The sequence below is a fragment of the Dioscorea cayenensis genome, chromosome 14, assembly GCF_009730915.1.
Source record: "Dioscorea cayenensis subsp. rotundata cultivar TDr96_F1 chromosome 14, TDr96_F1_v2_PseudoChromosome.rev07_lg8_w22 25.fasta, whole genome shotgun sequence".
NCBI lineage: Eukaryota > Viridiplantae > Streptophyta > Magnoliopsida > Dioscoreales > Dioscoreaceae > Dioscorea > Dioscorea cayenensis.
In genome coordinates, this window is record NC_052484.1 from 18,297,179 (window position 1) to 18,314,087 (window position 16,909).

Below are 16,909 nucleotides of genomic sequence, written 5' to 3' on the forward strand. Positions count from 1 at the left end.
AAAAAATTATTATGAAATTATAAGAAAATTATTATAAAATTATAAAGGCTTGAATATAATAAATTTAAAATCTACTGGACCATAGCTTTTAAAAAAAATATAAAATTTTAATATTAAAAAATAATGGGTCATGGTTTTTTTAAATAAAATTTTAATATTTAAAAATTCGTATTTGGGTAATTAATTAAAAAACCAATATTTAAAAAAAGACCCTAAAATATTGTTATTATTATTATCAAATTTGATGAGATAAAGCAACAAACTGAAAAATATAAATTACAAGAAACAATTTTATTAAATTTGCATTCTTAAATTAATGGTTATTATTTAGTGATAGAAACATTTTAATACTGATTAAAAATTATATTAATTTAGTGATCAATCAAACACAAAGAAGAGTGAATTTACATTATTCATCCAGTAAATTCTCTTAATTGAACTTTACCCAATTTATATCACACATGAAAAAAAAGATAAAAAAGAAAAAAAAAAAAGAGCAACACAAGACCATTAAACATATTTACATTTCTGAAGAACAGAAGAAGAAAATTGTTAGAAATGAGAGAATGCAGTCTTGAATCTTCAATCAAAGAAGGTTCTTTGTTGGAGTGGTGAGGATATGTTCAGAAGTGATCCGAAGTCGAACATCTTCGGCTGCAGTTGAGGGAAGCTATATCCAGAGGATTCGGGAATGCCGATAGATGGTTGAATGGCTTGGCTATATAAACAACTCGACAAATTCAGAATCATTCAGCTGAAAAAGAAAGTGATATACTAATTATCATTGCGAATACCTGCTCGTGAGGTACGACGAAGATACTGGAGGATTAACCTGCGCATTGTTCATAGCATTGCGATCCGGAGATATCAGGGGCCAAAAGACTGTAATTGTAAGTAGTATAAGAAAACATCAGTAGAGCATATTACTGAATGAAATCATTTATTTATTTAAATGTACAGAAATTTGTTGAGAATGATGATACAATGGCTAAAATGCATGAGACATGTTTAACAGTTGATGAGCAGAAGTAATGAATAACAACCATAAGCAGTGTAGCATCTAAGCTTTCAAAAACTAGAAATTAATGTTTGGAAAAGCCTCTATTAAAAAGATGAACCGCTACACAAGGAACGATAAATTTAACTTTTACCCTTCGATTTGAGATTTTAATTTTATAATGTAAGTTTATTCGATGATTCATTTTATAGCAACCAACAACAGATTCTATATTTTACGAGATGAAGAATTAAAAAATGGAAAGATAGGGAAACAAAAAGTTTACATGATTGTGCACATTGGCCCTGAAAACCGGAGCAAAACAGTAATTCCTGTCGATCAAAAGATTGTTAGAATGCCAAACAAACAAATAGGAATTGCATCTCTGTGGGAAGATGAAAGTACGGCAATAAACCATAACCATGAGAAATGTGCCTATGCCTATGTTCATATATGTTTCATCAAGGTCACCAGAACCTTACCTCTTGCGGTTGCCCTGAGACACGGTTCTTAGAATCTGTATATTAAAATGCATCGTATTAGAAATGAAGACAAGTTTAAAATGAGCTATTGATATTAGGCGCAATCTAGGTTCTTCTCATTACTGCAGCAGAAGCACTCAAAACACTACCATGTAGGCTAGTCTCTTCAAAATCTGATTGAATAAACTTATAGAACTCCAAAGATATCTATGATAATCAGAAGCATTCATGTTATTTCAAGGAAAAAAAAATCTAGTTAATCACCTAGATCAGAAACACTAGGCTTCACAGCCAAAGTCAAGCCAAGAAAGCTATCATCTGGTTCAGCGCCAAAATCCCAGAGATTCAATTCTAACTTTGGAGTTGCTCCTGAGACTACCATACAAAACCATTTTTAATTTGACAACATATGTACAGGTTAGTGTAGTATGTGAATGAGGGGATGCTTCTTGCAATCAGAATTATTATAGTCAGTATGTCACCTGTCTGATTTAATCTTGGATAATATGGATCCTTCAGAGGATATGGGACCCATGTTTTGACCTGAACGAATTCAAAAAAGTAAGATCAAGCTATTTCCATCCTACTAATAGAATAAAGGATATCGAAAGAAAAATAAATCATCACATGGAAAAATGGGTGCTGCAGAGACTGCTCTGCTGTGGGCCTCCTAAGAGGGTCCCAGGAACAGAGTTGCTGTCGTAGATTGCCACACAAAAAAAAATGTTAATTCCAAAGCCGAAGGACTAGCTAACAACTAAATACCGTAAAAAGACAATAAAAAGAAACACATACCAAAATCAGATCAATTGCTTCTGAACTAGCATTTGGAATAATATCAGCGATATTAGCTGGTGGAAACTTTATTAGAAGCAAAAACAGAATACAAAATGTTAGAAAGACATAATGAAGAAACAACAATTGATATTGTATCTATTACCTGAAAAAAGTTGAAATGGTTTGCACGTAAAAAGTTCATTCCTTCAGGCCAAATACTACCATCAGGTGTTCCAAGAACAGCGCATATCTTGTGTAATTGATCTGTTTCACTGCAAGAATTACCATCATAGGTAAGCCTCCATTTGAAAGGTAATGCATATTATTTTTTTTTTTTGGGAAGAGGAGCGGGGCGAACCCACTAGAGACTGGGGGACATCGCATGTCCTCGATAGAACAAGTGGGGACGGGGCCCGCGCTCACGTGGGAGCTGGAGCCACCCGTCTGCAACCACTATTCACAACTCCCGGAAATGTGCCTCAGTAGAGAATCGAACTCTCACCACTCGGTGAGAGTCTGCATGGCGACCCAGTGTCTAATAGACCCGAAGGTCGTTGGCAGCTAATGCATATTATTGGACAACCAATTTAGCTTACATAAAATACAAGTAGACGCAATGAACAAAAAACCCTCATATAATAAGAGAATTTCCAATAAATGTTCCAAGTGTCATTCCATTGGATAGTGCTTGCCCTATGAAGGGCAAGATTTTCTATGTAATTTTCAAGAATGGGAAGCTCAGGCAAATTTACCTCTCTCCAGGAAAAAGTGGAGATAAAGTGAAAAGCTCAGCCAAAATCGCACCAACAGCCCACATATCTGTTGGATATTACAGCAATAGTGAGTTCTTGAAAATGACTACCACATAAGAATATGTTGAACAGAATACAGACGATAATTCTTCATCCATTTCTTGTTGCAGTTAGCATGGTATAACTGGTTTATCTTTGATACTGCTTAAACATCACAAATGGTTGAACCACTCTTTAAATGCACAAATATAACATTCAGAATTCCAAAAATATCTGAAAATAGATCAAGATATTTGGAGAGTGAAAAACAAATACTCATATGGTATACCAATTGCAGATGTATATGAAGAAGACTGCAACAGCACCTCTGGTGCTCGATACCTTGCCCAAAAAACAAAAAAAAATGCAGCCACATCTTAGAAAACTTATAATAAACAACAATAATTCTCCATTGCACATAATTATCAAATATAGAAATGTGGAAGGAATTAACTCACCATCGTGTAGAAACATAATCTGTGTATGGAGGCTTTGACATAGTTTCTCTTACCAAACCAAAGTCAGCAATTTTTATGATGCCATTTGTCACCAAAAGGTTTTCTAAACAAGCAAATATGATCAACCATGTCAGGTTCTTCTCTAGTAACTGCATAATGTATCCAATAGTATAAACTATCATTCAATTACCAGGTTTCAAATCACGGTGAAAAAAACCATTTTTATGCATATACGAAAGCCCTTGCAACATTTGAGACATAAGGTTCCGAATTTCTTCCTCTGAAAAAACAGTTACTCGTTCTCTCATGACTTCATATAGATTACACTCCTAAAGACATGTCATAAGGAACACTTGTCAAAGGATAATGAATCAATTTCCATAACTTCTTTAATGAACTAATAAAGACAGGCAAATTAAATTCTCACGGGAAATGGATCTCCTCAGATAAAATAAATGACAATATGACAATAAACATAAAAACAATTTTCTTCTACAATAGACTAATAGAGAAGAATAATTAATTTAAAACATACCATGTACTCAAAAATAATGAAAAGCTCATTGTTCTCTCTAACGATTTCCTTCAACTTGACAATATTACAGTGGTCCAATCTACGAAGAGCCTGCAAGGTTAATAAAAAAAATGGTATTTTACCCCATTTAACAGTTGTAGTAGCAACAGGAAAAGACACATGCAAAACCAAGGCTTCATATATTACTGATAGAGAACTAACCTTAACTTCACGGAGATTCATACAATCTTCCCAAAAGAAATATTTTCTTTTCATCTTCTTGATGGCAACCTGGAAATATTTTGCAGCAAACATTGGTGACCTCCTTTTACTACCAAGACAATAAGTAAGCTCTGGTTTCACAAAGATATTTGTGCCAACAGAAGATTAAATACCTCAACAACGCACTAAAATTTCTGTAATAAGAATGGCAGCCAAATAATATTTATTTTGAGAAATCTAAATGAAATGCGTTCTCAGAGCTTGTTCCTTGTGAGAATAATGTTATTTGTAGTCAAAACAGAAGCCAATCAACTTAGCAAACAAATTATTACTGGTATTGAAAGATTGAAGGTTGTTGATGGGATTATGTAGCTTATGAAAGAATATTCGAGATTTCCTCCAAAGCAATGCCATCTGGTTGTCACCTATTGCACCAAAATGCTAGAGAACCAGTACACAAAATATTCTGAAAACAAGATCATGATGAAATTCACATTAAAAATGCTGCTCCAAAAACTAAACTTCGGTCATTCATATGGAAATGCACTATCATTGGTCTTCTAAATCATCATGAATAAGGTGCTTCATGTTATTCACAGCAGTAACCCCAGTCAAGCAAATGCATCACAGTAAATCAAGTTTGGAAGCTCCATTTTCTGCTTAAGTGGAAGTGGCTAGTTTAATTGTTTCAATTTAATGTTCTTGTTCCACAAAGACAAATCTGAATCGCTGGAACTGAGCGTGTTGAAATATTGCCGGGCAGAAGTAGCCAGATTGTCTTACTTGACCACACAATCAACAATGATAGAACTGTAATCAAATCTTAATTGCACATCTAAAAGAGATGTTTAAATTAATGCATATCTTTCCATGTTTCTGCCTGCAGTAATATGCAGATGATAAAAGGAATATTAAGACTCGAATGTAAATCTAAAACAAATTTCGAGACCAATGCATTATTTCCATTTTTGTTCATGATCAAATATGGTAATATATCAGTTGAGCTGGCATAATATGAGAATGCTTTCATACTTAAGCATGGACTTGAGAAACATAAAATCAAACTCTAATACCAGTCTCTCTACAGTTTAGATATCATTTATGCTATAAAAAAAAAAAAAGCTTCAAGGAAACCAGTAACCCAGCACCGAATAAAGAAAGAACTACTGGTCAATCGCCTTCAATACTTACCACATCATTGGTTTGAAGATCAAGTGCTTTGTAAACAACTCCACAAGTTCCATCTCCAATTTCCTTTATTAGTCTATACCTACAAATGAACAGACAACACAGAACATGATTACTTCCAAACAAAATAATAATCAATTTGGAAAAAAAAAGAGTATTGTGCTTTACTCACTTTTCCATTTTGAGAGTGGTAACTTGCAAGTGCGACAGTTTCACTGTACTTCTAAAGATCTAAGATCAGAAGCCTTCACAATGGCTTTGTAGTGCCTTTCATTAATTTTCACGTGAGAAATGCTATCTTGAGAGGGCACAAAAATCATCAAGAATGTGATCGGCATTCTTAAATGGAGTCTTTAGAAGTGGCAACGGACTAATATCATCCAAAGGCCAGAAGCAACCAGGTGTCAGCTCAGGTGCTTCTACGGCCGGGAAGAAACTTAGCACAAAAAATGGATTAAGTTAATTATATCCAAAGAAAATTTGGGAACCAATTTACCTTAAATTCTTTTGGACATTCAAAGAATTATGAACCCTGTCCATACTAGAGGCAAGGAACAATCACAGCAGCAGTTGAGGAGATGCACCTTAGGCTTCAAGCTACAAAGAATAATTTCCCACCATACAAAATAAAATAATCAAATCACAACTAAGCAGATACTATTTCTCAGTTAACATCTTTTTTAATATCAGTTACTCTGTTTTCTTGAACTGATAAAGATGATTGGTAATACCCTAAATAGAATCTTCAATAGATAGAGAAAAGAATAGGTATGAGTGTTTTCCTGAGAGCAATTCAAGAAACTTCAAACTATCTAACAATGCTTAGGTTTCTTAGAAAAATAAAATGAAAATAAAATAAAAAACCTTTCCAAGCTCTAGAAAATTTGCATCTTCGATAATAACATTGACGCAAGTGTATAAATCAAAAGAATCCAGATTAATTGTGTAACAAGATGGAAATTTATGCCAACAGAATCACAAATTTGTACCAAACCAAGGAAAAGAAACTACCAATTATTGTGAATAATAAAAGAAATCGGTCAAGTAATGTGATGGATGACTGTTTGATTTCCTTCGTTTTCAAAGAAATAAAACCACACCAAACATCTAAAAATAGCACCATTAACCAAACAAAGCATCCAAAGGGATTTATCAAAATTCACTCTTTTAGCATCCCAATGATTAAAAAAAAAACCAAAAATTAGTAAAAAAAATTCCTCATTAAAAAAAACACAAAATTTTCCAACAAATTCCACTGATCGAACAGGCCCAATTCCCATGATTACACACAAAAGAAAGAAAAACGCATTCAGAAGCGCATAACAGACCAAAAAACCAAAATCATCAACCCAGATCAACCCCAAACAGACAGCAAGGATCACCAAAGCACCAAATCAAAACCTAAGAATCCAAAGCTCAATAGAAACCAAAAATACAAGAAACACTGCTCACCAATGGTTCAAGAAACGATTGCAAGAAACCCTTTTGAGAAGATACAATCACTACCGCGATTGAAGATGATCTTTGGATGCAATGGAGCACGAAATTTCGCTCAAATTTCAGAGAGAGAGAGAGAGAGAGAGAGAGAGAGAGAAGCGAGGAAATTTATGAGAAGAAGAGTAAAATAAAATAAAATAATTAATTAAAAAAAAAAGGAAAATTGATGAGAAGAATGGTCCCCAATCAATGAACCAAACTCTTTTATTAAAAAAAAAAAAAGATTTGCATATATCCCCTTACAAAATATTATATTATAGAAATATCCCTATAAACTTTTATAATTACATGTATATCATTTTCGGTTTGTATGTTTTATGACTTTCAATATTATGGAAGTTTAAGTATTTTATTATTTTAATTATCTTACTTTTTCAAAGCGTGTTTTTGAAACTTTTAATCCTCATAAAATTATGAATTTTCTGAATGAATAATGAGACTTTGTATTTATGGCAATATTGTTATAATGGAACTTTTTAATGCTCATGAAAATTTTATTATCTAATAAATTATCTTGGTAATGAATTGATTTTTTTATTTTTATAGAATAAAAGCTTCTAATTGGTTCATAACTTCATATTAACTTGGAATTACATTCAATTTATTTACATGATAGATTGCTTTTAGTTTTCTAATTTACTTGAGTTATTATTAAAATGACCAAAATGATATATATTTACAAGACTCAAAATAAAATAAACATAATTAAGTAGGGCAACAACCATTTTGATTCGAGTTCCCCTACATAAGATATTCATCTTATTGAGGAAGGTTTAAATCCCAGGTCGCGTAGATGAAGGGCCACATGCATTATAAAGTTCAACTCCTCGTGTATACCATTCCTAACAAGTGATTTGTTCATATTTGTAAAAAAAAAACTCAAAAGATACTTAGCTAAGCGTATAAGATCTTTTGTGGGTTGAAATGTGAATTCAATTTTATTGCGGCTCCAGAAATTAAAGTCTATAGTGAGCAAAAGAACTCCTTTTGTGACTATGAGCGCACATCCTGACAGTGGTGACTTTGTACATCATGTCAAATAAATAAATAAATAAATAAACATAACCATGATAACATTTTCTTGGATTTAGGACAAATAATTATTTTAGAGTGTAACTCAAGTAACAATGTAGGATTGTCACTTATTTAAGAACTTTTAGGGGGACTAATAGTTAATTAACACGCATGAAATAAAAAAGATTCAAGTGGGAAGAGAGAGGATTTTTTTTCTTAAATTTAAAAGTAATTCCACATCATGGATGTGATGTTTATCCTAAGACATTCATGATAATAAAATTCATGGGATGAGATATTATTATAAAATGATTTCTGAATAAATTTTGGTTTTCAATTTTCATTTTTCAATTAAAATAGAAAACCAAAGAATAGTAAAAGAGATATGCAATGGAATGTCACAAACTCAAATCTGAATTATCCGGATAGTTTTTCAGTTTGGTTATTTTGAAAATTTTCAATTAATGAAAAACAAAAATTATTGAATAATTAAATACTAATACATTTTGCAACAACCATTTTGATATTTCTGAAAAACATCCAAAAATTTCTTTATAGAAATACTATATTTTATTTTATTTTTTCAGTTTAAATTCAAAACTTTAAATAAAAAGTCAGAAGTATTTACTACAAATCAAAATAAGTTTTACTTTTCGTGAGATAATACAAACATGTCTTTGATAATATATTTAATATATATCATAACTATAGTTAATAGAGTTGAATAAGTACTTATCTTTTAATATATTATAAACAACTAAAAAATTGCAAAAACGAAAATATTCTCATCAGGTGCTATTTATATACCTTCTTCTCTTGTTTTTTTTATATGCCCATTGGAAAACTTTTGTAGTATTAAGTAATATTATATATATATATATTTAAAATAAAACACTATTTTGAGAGAAGAACAAAAAAATTATGATTAAAATAAAGAGAAATTAATTAAATCTTTATGGATATTTAAATAAAAGTAATTTTGGAAAATTAGTATATTTTTTAGTAATTTTAAAAGAATTATTAAAATAGACATAGAACATATAACATGAGAATATATATATATATATATATATTATAGTACATAAAACAAAACCACATATAACAAAAACTAAAATTCAGTTATTTTAGTTATTTGGTAAAATGGGTTAAGCACTATTGTTTCATAAAATTGAATTTTAGACAATATTGCATTTATTTAGTAAATCCAGACAAGGCATAACCTCAAAGTTGAACTTTTTAATCTCTCACTCAGAACATAAATGAGTTACGGCTCTCTTATTATCGTCGGAGATAGTGAAGGTATTATTATACAAACACATGTTCTTTTATTATTAAATCAAACTTTACAACAAACTCCAAATGATGCATTGACACTCACTCAACATTAATCTGCACAATGATTTTCCCAGTAGCATGACCATCAATGCTCTTAGTCCATGCATCCCTTGCATTCCTCATCGAATGTTCCGAATCGATCACCGTCTTGAGCTTCCCTTCATTTGCTAACTCAACAATAAACTTCAATTCATCGGCTTTCGCAGTCAACGACATTGTAACCAGTTTCTTCTTCGACAATGTCACCTTCTTCACAACAGAAAATAACATAGACTTCAGAGTTGGATTAATGTCGACAACTTTTCCGTATGTGCTCAGATTAGGCTCAAAGACTGACCAAGCGATACCAGTTGCACAATGTATTACTCCGTCGTATTTTTTACCGGACGGGCTCTTCAATTCAGCACCTTCTGAAGTCTTATAATCAAGAACTTCATCGGCGCCTAAACTTTTCACTAGTTCGATGTTTCTAGCACCACATGTAGCAGTGACATGAAGATTTGCGACTTTGGCGAGTTGCACGGCGAACAGACCAACGCCGCCGGAGGCGGCAGTAATAAGAATGTTCTTTAGCTGGCTGGGTTTGTCAAATGTAACACCGGCAGTCTTTAGTGCCTGAAGAGCGGTGCAGGCGGCGGCGGGTAGACCTGCAGCTTCAGCTGCAGGAATTTCAGGTGGTCTATGCACTGTAAAATCAATCGGCGCCACAGCGTACTCAGCAAGACCTCCGGCATTCTGTCAAAGATTGAAACATATTATATTTGTCGTATTATTCCTCATTTTATATAGAACAAATGCAGATGAAGTATACCTTAAAATCAAGCAAAGAAATAACTCTATCTCCAGGTTTGAAAGAGTTCACTCCAGGACCGACTTCGATAACCTCCCCGGTGACATCAACAACTGTTTCACAGGCAAGTTGTCTTATTAATTACCTCATGAAATGATCTTCGCTCTGAAAGTAGATAAATTCAAAATGTGAATATATTAGATTTTCGAAGAGTTTACCAGGTATGAATGGGAATTTTGGAGGCATGAATGGCCTTAACATGCCTTTCTGGATTTTCCAATCAATTGGATTAATAGCTACTGCATCAAGCTTCAGCAAGATTTCGTATTTCTTCGGTGAAGGAATCGGAACCGAAACATGCTGCATTAATCATTAATTCAAACAAGGATCATTCAATTTTTCTATGAATGATATTGAACTTCATGAGATGAACCCATCAAGAAACAAGAGTGAATAATACATGTTCTTTTTCTGAGATTGTGAAGAGTAAAATGTCATTCCAATTCTCCCAAGATGACAAATTTAGCATAAAGATCACTAGAACAATGCATGAACTTCCATATATTTAAGCATATATTTTATTTTTTTTTTTTTTCTTTTTTGAATAAAAGTGGATAAACGTAAAAAAAAAAAAAAGTTGCATAAGCAACTTGATGAACTAAAATTGAAACACGCTCTTTACTTGGTTGTACTGTCTTTCTTTTAATAAAATTGTGATTTATCTACTTTTATCAAAAAAAAATTAAAATTGAAGAAATTACTTCATTTGAGACCATTGAACCAAAATCCCCCCTCCTTCCTTTTAAAAAAAATTAATTTTCATCCATAAAGTGTGTTTTGATTGAGCAATTGAAGAAAAAATTCTCCATTTCCCCAAAATCCAGCAAGTTATCAAAATTCATCAAATTTCAAAGAAATTGAAACCTAATAACATTGAAGCCATCTCAGGAAACAAGAAACTCAATCTGAGATCACATATCTCACACACAATAAGCAATCACAACATCACAAAATTCTCATAAGATTTCAATCAAAGTTTACATTTTTTTTTATTCCAAACAAAAGTTAAAAAAAAAAAAAAAAGTAAACCTTGAGACCATCGGCTCCAGCACCATAGCCATCGTACTGGACGGCGAGCATGGTCTTGCCGGCCATGGAGGGTCAGTGAGTAGAAAATACGAGATATTTCCAAAGGCAAAACGGGGAAAATCGGAGGAAAAGTTGCGTTTCTTGGACTCGCAGGTTATTTGGTGGTCTAGTGGTGGTCTTGGTTTTATGCTTTGAAAATCTCACGGTGCGTCACTCAAAAACCAGTAGTTGAAATAGTGAAAGGACTAAAATACCCTTTTTGGCTTTGTTATCTTCTTATCATGCACTCGAATTTCTTTCCAAAGACGCCCGCCGCACTTGATTGCCCCTCTTGGATCAAGTCAGTCTTTCTCACTGTTTTTGGGTCACTTGCGTAACTAAGTGAACTTATCATCCAAAATACGAAATACGAAAGTTGGATAAAAAACAACTTGAAAAAAACAAGCTCTTTATTCATATGAACTCTTCTTAGTTTTTACACACTCCTATCTCACAATTGTCCTTCTGTGACTCTCAAAACAAACCCTTAAAAGAATATTTATAGAATGTCACCTCTTCAATGAACCGCGGAGATCAATTTGATCCGATAGTTACAAATAACTCTCTAAAAAATTACATACAATTTTACACAACTTCACAAAAAAATATTTAAATCTCCACAAAGTCCTAGAGATTTCTATCTCATTTTAAAGACTTGTGGAGAAGATTCTAGAAAGACCCACATACTTTCATAGTTTACATGATACTAATTTATATTACAATATTTAATTTATGTAAGTATCGGAGAATACCTCCCTTCTTTTTAGTCATGATGGGATTTTCTGATTCTTGGCCAGCTGTACTTTGCTCTTATCGTGTTGGGCCTGACATTCTGTCATTCTATTTTTTAGTGGTGTGTGTTTTTTCTTTTTAAAAAAATATTTCGCTCTGATTTTTATTTTATTTTAAGAATTTTTAATAAAATTATTTTTAATCGTATTTTTGCAATAAATTTGATTTAGCATAATAACCAGTGAAATCATATTGAAAATAATAGATGATACTTTGACGAACTGGTAAACCAACAAAAAAAAAAGTTTAGAAAAAAAAAATAAATTAAAACTAATTATGAGGTCACGCTCAATACCCAAAACCAATTTTTTGAAACTGTAAAACTTCATAAAATTATTTTATCTAAGTGCAAATTACATGCAGTCTCCATTGTCACAAACATGTCTACTCCATCAAGTCTTTCTTAAATAATACCTAAATTATTACACCTTTCATGCGGAACAAAACTTACCAATAAGAAATCCAGGGACCGCGTGTTTGCATAAATAAATGCATATTTGTTTATGAGGTATTATTTTATAGGCAACATGATATTATATTCTCATATTACAATCATGAACATTAATTATATAAAACTTATTTAATTTACATATATACATTTCCTTTTCATGTAAAAGTTATTATAAATTAAATTACGTACATAATAAAAGCAAAGTCCAACACACAAAATAAAATAACAACGAGAATATAAAAGACAAAGAATGATACTCAATTATTTTAATTTTATTCAAAACATCACTCAATGAAGTTTTTTTTTATTGATAATAATAATATTATTTATTATCATTATTATTTTTTATCCAACTTTTGGGAGAGTAGTAATAATGCCATTAGGAATAGAGTCTACAACAAGGTAAATACGGTTGCAACAAGTTGGGGCATTTGGTGGAATTTGAGTGACAACATCAACTAGGGTGACAACTGTGTTTTCTTTGCTAATTACTTGCACTGCATCTTGTACTCTAGTTCCCACCAACTCCGGCCACGCTTGTTTTCCTGCATTTTTGAATTATTTCATTTATAAATAATAATAATTATTATAATAACAATAAATCATATTAGAAGATAATATAAGTTTTTTTTTTCATGATTTTAATTTTTTTTATAAAGTGGACAAATCATATCATGTGTGTGGACAAACATGAAATTAATATCTTAATATACATATGTTCTCATTTTGTATAAGCTGAGATTCAAACATGTCTCCTAAATAAAGACATGAACACTCTATACGGGAGACTGATGCTAATAGATCAAAAAAAGCATGGACAAAAATTCTTTAAAATAAAAAAATATTGTTAATATAAAATAAGAAAAATTAAATTTAAGCAATTATAAATAACGTTACAATTTTTTTCTAAGTACTAAAAATATTAGTTTGCCAACAACGTATTGATCTATTAGCACTGAGTCCCTTATATATAAAGAGTGTTTGTGTCATTGCCAAGAAGGTGGATTCAAACCTTAACTCACGTAAGTGAGGACATATGTGTGTTGAGATATTAATTTCACGTTTGTTCAAACCCCTCCATATTTTGTAAAAAAATATTCATTTGAATTCTATATAAATGTATAAAAAAAATGAAATAGCTTGTTAGCTTAAAAAAACAAATTAAGAAATAATTGGGAAAATAAGAAGAACCAAGTTGAGGATCATACCTTGGCAAGGAGGGGGTACACAACTTGTCATTTTTCTTTTTGTTTTTTGTTTTCTTCTTTTTGTGAGTTTGAGGAGGAAATGGAATTAGTTTTGGTTTTTTTGAACTTATTGTCTAGAGGTATATATAATGAAATTGAGGCCTTAATTTAGTAATCTCCATTAAGTGACATTAATAATTTATTAGGAATGGAATATATGATGAAATTAGATGCTATTTGGAAGGGATATTGGTCATTAAATTTATTAAAATTAGTAATATTTAAGTATGAAATTATCATGGAATTTACTGCCCTTGATTTGAAATATTTTACATTAATTAACATTATATATACATTAAATTTTCTAAAATTAGTAAGATTTAAGTATGAAATTTTCATGGAATTTACTGCCCTTGGTTTGAAATATTTTACATTAATTAACATTATATATATATATATATATATCAAATTTACACTGCCTCTATTTTTTTTAAAACACTTTTTTGCTTGAAAATATTTTTTTTTTAGAATTTGTATATATACATATACATATAATACATACATATTTTAAAAACAAAATTTTTAATTGTTTTTCTCTCATGTTTTCCGTGTGCCACTAAAATAATATTTCTGAAAAGAGTTGCTTCTAGCGAACAGTAAGATGAAGTTTGTTTTAGATTAATACATTGTAAAATAAGTTTTAAATTTGTTAATTTTGATTCAAATCTAGTTTACAAGAAGAGCTCCACTATGGTTTACTGTAGTTTTGCTTTGGAAATGACCACTATTTTTCTCATTTTGTTTTACTCTGAAAAATTATTGTAGAATTAAATTAAATGAAAAATTCACCACGCCACATGAAGCATACAAAAATAATAATACTAATGATAATAATAAAATGAGGGATGACGCTCAATTATTTTTGGAAAAGCTATTTATAAGTTTTTTAAGTATTTTTCAATTTTCTCAATCAGCGGTTATGATAATTTTTCACTTCCTTATTTTAGAAATTGTTTTTAATCTTTATTATCATACTAATTTTTTACCATACTAAAAATAACCCTACTCCACCGGGGCCGTAGTACACTCTCCTCGCTCATTGACTGAGAGGTTTATAGGGCGCACTCACGAGTTCACCATCCTTCTTCCCCATCAACACCAAGTCCACAGCTAGTGAATTAAGATAGCGGTAATATGGTAATTTTACATAAATTTAGATTTAATAATAAATAATTTGATAAACAAACACTTAAATAATAAAAAAATTTGATTTTTATTTTTAGAATTAGAATAATTGAGGGAGATCTCTATATTTATTAGATACTCAAAAAGTCTCATAATAATTTGTGTGTTTTTATCCCGACTATAGGAACACCAACAACATGTCGATACTCACTCGGAAAACAATAAAGATACGATTGCAACATGTCTGAGTCCCCAACGGAATTTTAGCAACAACCTGGAGATCAGTAATATTAGGGTTCTCTCTAGGGATTATTTGGAGAGCAACCTCAACTTTTCCTCCTGCAAGCTCATCCCATCTTTGTTTTCCTGTTTCATTTCATTAATCAACAGTAATCTTTACATAATTTAATCATTTATGATTATTTTTTTCTTATTTAATTATATATATCAAAATTATTAATATATATATATAATTTTAAATATGAAAAATATGGGGTAGTGAAAGTTTGAAAGTAAAAATAGAGAGCATTGCAGTAATGAGACAAGCGGTATACTAAGCCTCCCATGTAGAAGTTCGGAGTTGATTCTCATCTAAAATACTATTGAGAATTTAATGTGTGTAGTGGATTATCCGTGATCGTGCATGTATGTGTATATATAATTGAGTTATTTTTAGTAAAAAGTAAAAATTAAGTGGGTTTCACTGCAAATTTTTCTTAGAAAAAGAAAATTTTCAGAGTGCACATTAAAAAAAATGCTAGTGTTTTTTGGGGACCATAATTAATTATTTTCATTTTTTTAAAAAAAAGTGGGAGACAACAAGCGCAAATGATAGGGCAAAACCATAAATCTTACCTTGACAAGGGTTGAGGAACACAGTTTGACATGGATGAAATAGAACTAGTTTTGTTGTGAAAATTGAGTGTGAATTTGTAGAGTGAGACTCTGAGAGAGATGGGGAGGTAGGTGTGATATATATTGAAATTGATGTGTGAATTCAATTAATGTAACAAACTAAATGAAATTAAATTGTTTAAGTGTGGATTTGACTAGTACATAATGGCTTTTCAATTCTATTTTAATGTAAAGCAATTAATACCAGGAAGGTTTATGGAAGTTTGGGGTAATTGATATGATATTTTCAGAGATTAATTCATTGCCTTTTTAGCCTAAATAACATAGAATGTAACACCATGTAATTTTATTAAATATTATAGACTAATTTTATATTTCTAGAAGACCGAATGAAAAATATATATGAGAAATACGAATAAAATGTGAAATATCTCTTTTTGAAGTTTTATAAGGTAATGAGTACTTTTAGAATTCAAGTTTGATTTAGTTTTATGGAATATTCATTGAGAGAAGCTTATCCATGGGAGGCATATATAGCAATTTGAGAAATTAGCAAATGAGTAAAGGATTATATGCATGTAAGAAAAATGAGAAAAATCAAATAAATTTGTAATCCAAATTAGAATATCAAAAATTTGCTCAATATAAAAGCATAATAAAATTTTTAAAAAGTTATTAGACGCTGTTTTAGAGTGAGGTTTTGTTTTTAAATAATTATGAATAAAATATTTTCTGATTAAGCTTTTTATTTTTGTTTTATAGCATTTTTATTAATAAACACAAAAGATAATTGAAAAGAAATTGCTCATAGCAAAGCTAATGGTGATTGTAAAAGGATAATATTGATTAGCAAAGTGTTTTCGAAGGTGCTTTAAACCAGAGAAAAATTGTTAATATGGAGATTTAAAAAAATATTATAATTTATAACTGAAAGATGGTGAAATTCAGTGTGTTTTACATGATTTGTTAAATCATGAGAGATTTTAAAATTGTTAAATGATGTGCATGGCTGTTTATTGGCGTGATTTGACACTGGACCAGGTGACATGCGCGAGGGTAGTGACGTAGTCCAATGGTGTGGCGGCGTGAGTGACATGAGGACTTTGGGTCACAATGACGTCTTGAGATCTTGATGGAGTGTTTTAGTAAGTCTATAACATGGAGTAGATTTCTTGAAGATTGGTGATGGTGTCTTAAAGATCTTGGTTGGAGTTATTTTTGCAGTGTTACATTTGAAGACAAGATC

The 16,909-nt window shown here is 31.0% G+C and overlaps 2 protein-coding genes across 9 annotated transcripts; both read right to left on the reverse strand.

Moving 5' to 3' along the window:
• Nucleotides 1-399: 399 nt before the first annotated feature.
• On the reverse strand, nucleotides 400-7,086 carry LOC120275461 (cyclin-dependent kinase F-3). 8 transcript variants are annotated; one of them, XM_039282039.1, is made up of 19 exons: nucleotides 6,882-7,086; nucleotides 5,972-6,026; nucleotides 5,602-5,865; nucleotides 5,433-5,511; nucleotides 4,242-4,310; nucleotides 4,041-4,130; nucleotides 3,696-3,834; nucleotides 3,506-3,608; nucleotides 3,337-3,389; nucleotides 3,009-3,075; nucleotides 2,420-2,528; nucleotides 2,275-2,340; nucleotides 2,107-2,175; nucleotides 1,962-2,022; nucleotides 1,744-1,854; nucleotides 1,480-1,514; nucleotides 1,284-1,329; nucleotides 795-882; nucleotides 400-718 (listed from the first exon to the last, which is right to left on the reverse strand). In XM_039282039.1, the coding sequence occupies exons 3-19, from the start codon at nucleotides 5,607-5,609 to the stop codon at nucleotides 583-585; spliced, it is 1,329 nt and encodes a 442-aa protein (XP_039137973.1). In that variant the 5' UTR covers nucleotides 5,610-5,865; nucleotides 5,972-6,026; nucleotides 6,882-7,086; the 3' UTR covers nucleotides 400-582. The 8 variants fall into 8 exon arrangements, with proteins under 8 accessions (XP_039137973.1, XP_039137974.1, XP_039137972.1 ...); XM_039282040.1 differs by having other exon boundaries at nucleotides 5,602-5,799; nucleotides 5,926-6,026; XM_039282038.1 differs by having other exon boundaries at nucleotides 5,602-5,845; nucleotides 5,926-6,026.
• Nucleotides 7,087-9,191: 2,105 nt separating this feature from the next.
• LOC120275294 (quinone-oxidoreductase QR1, chloroplastic-like) lies at nucleotides 9,192-11,345 on the reverse strand. The gene is made up of 4 exons (XM_039281827.1): nucleotides 11,155-11,345; nucleotides 10,284-10,425; nucleotides 10,087-10,178; nucleotides 9,192-10,010 (listed from the first exon to the last, which is right to left on the reverse strand). The coding sequence occupies exons 1-4, from the start codon at nucleotides 11,218-11,220 to the stop codon at nucleotides 9,315-9,317; spliced, it is 996 nt and encodes a 331-aa protein (XP_039137761.1). The 5' UTR covers nucleotides 11,221-11,345; the 3' UTR covers nucleotides 9,192-9,314.
• Between the last annotated feature and the right edge of the window lie 5,564 nt (nucleotides 11,346-16,909).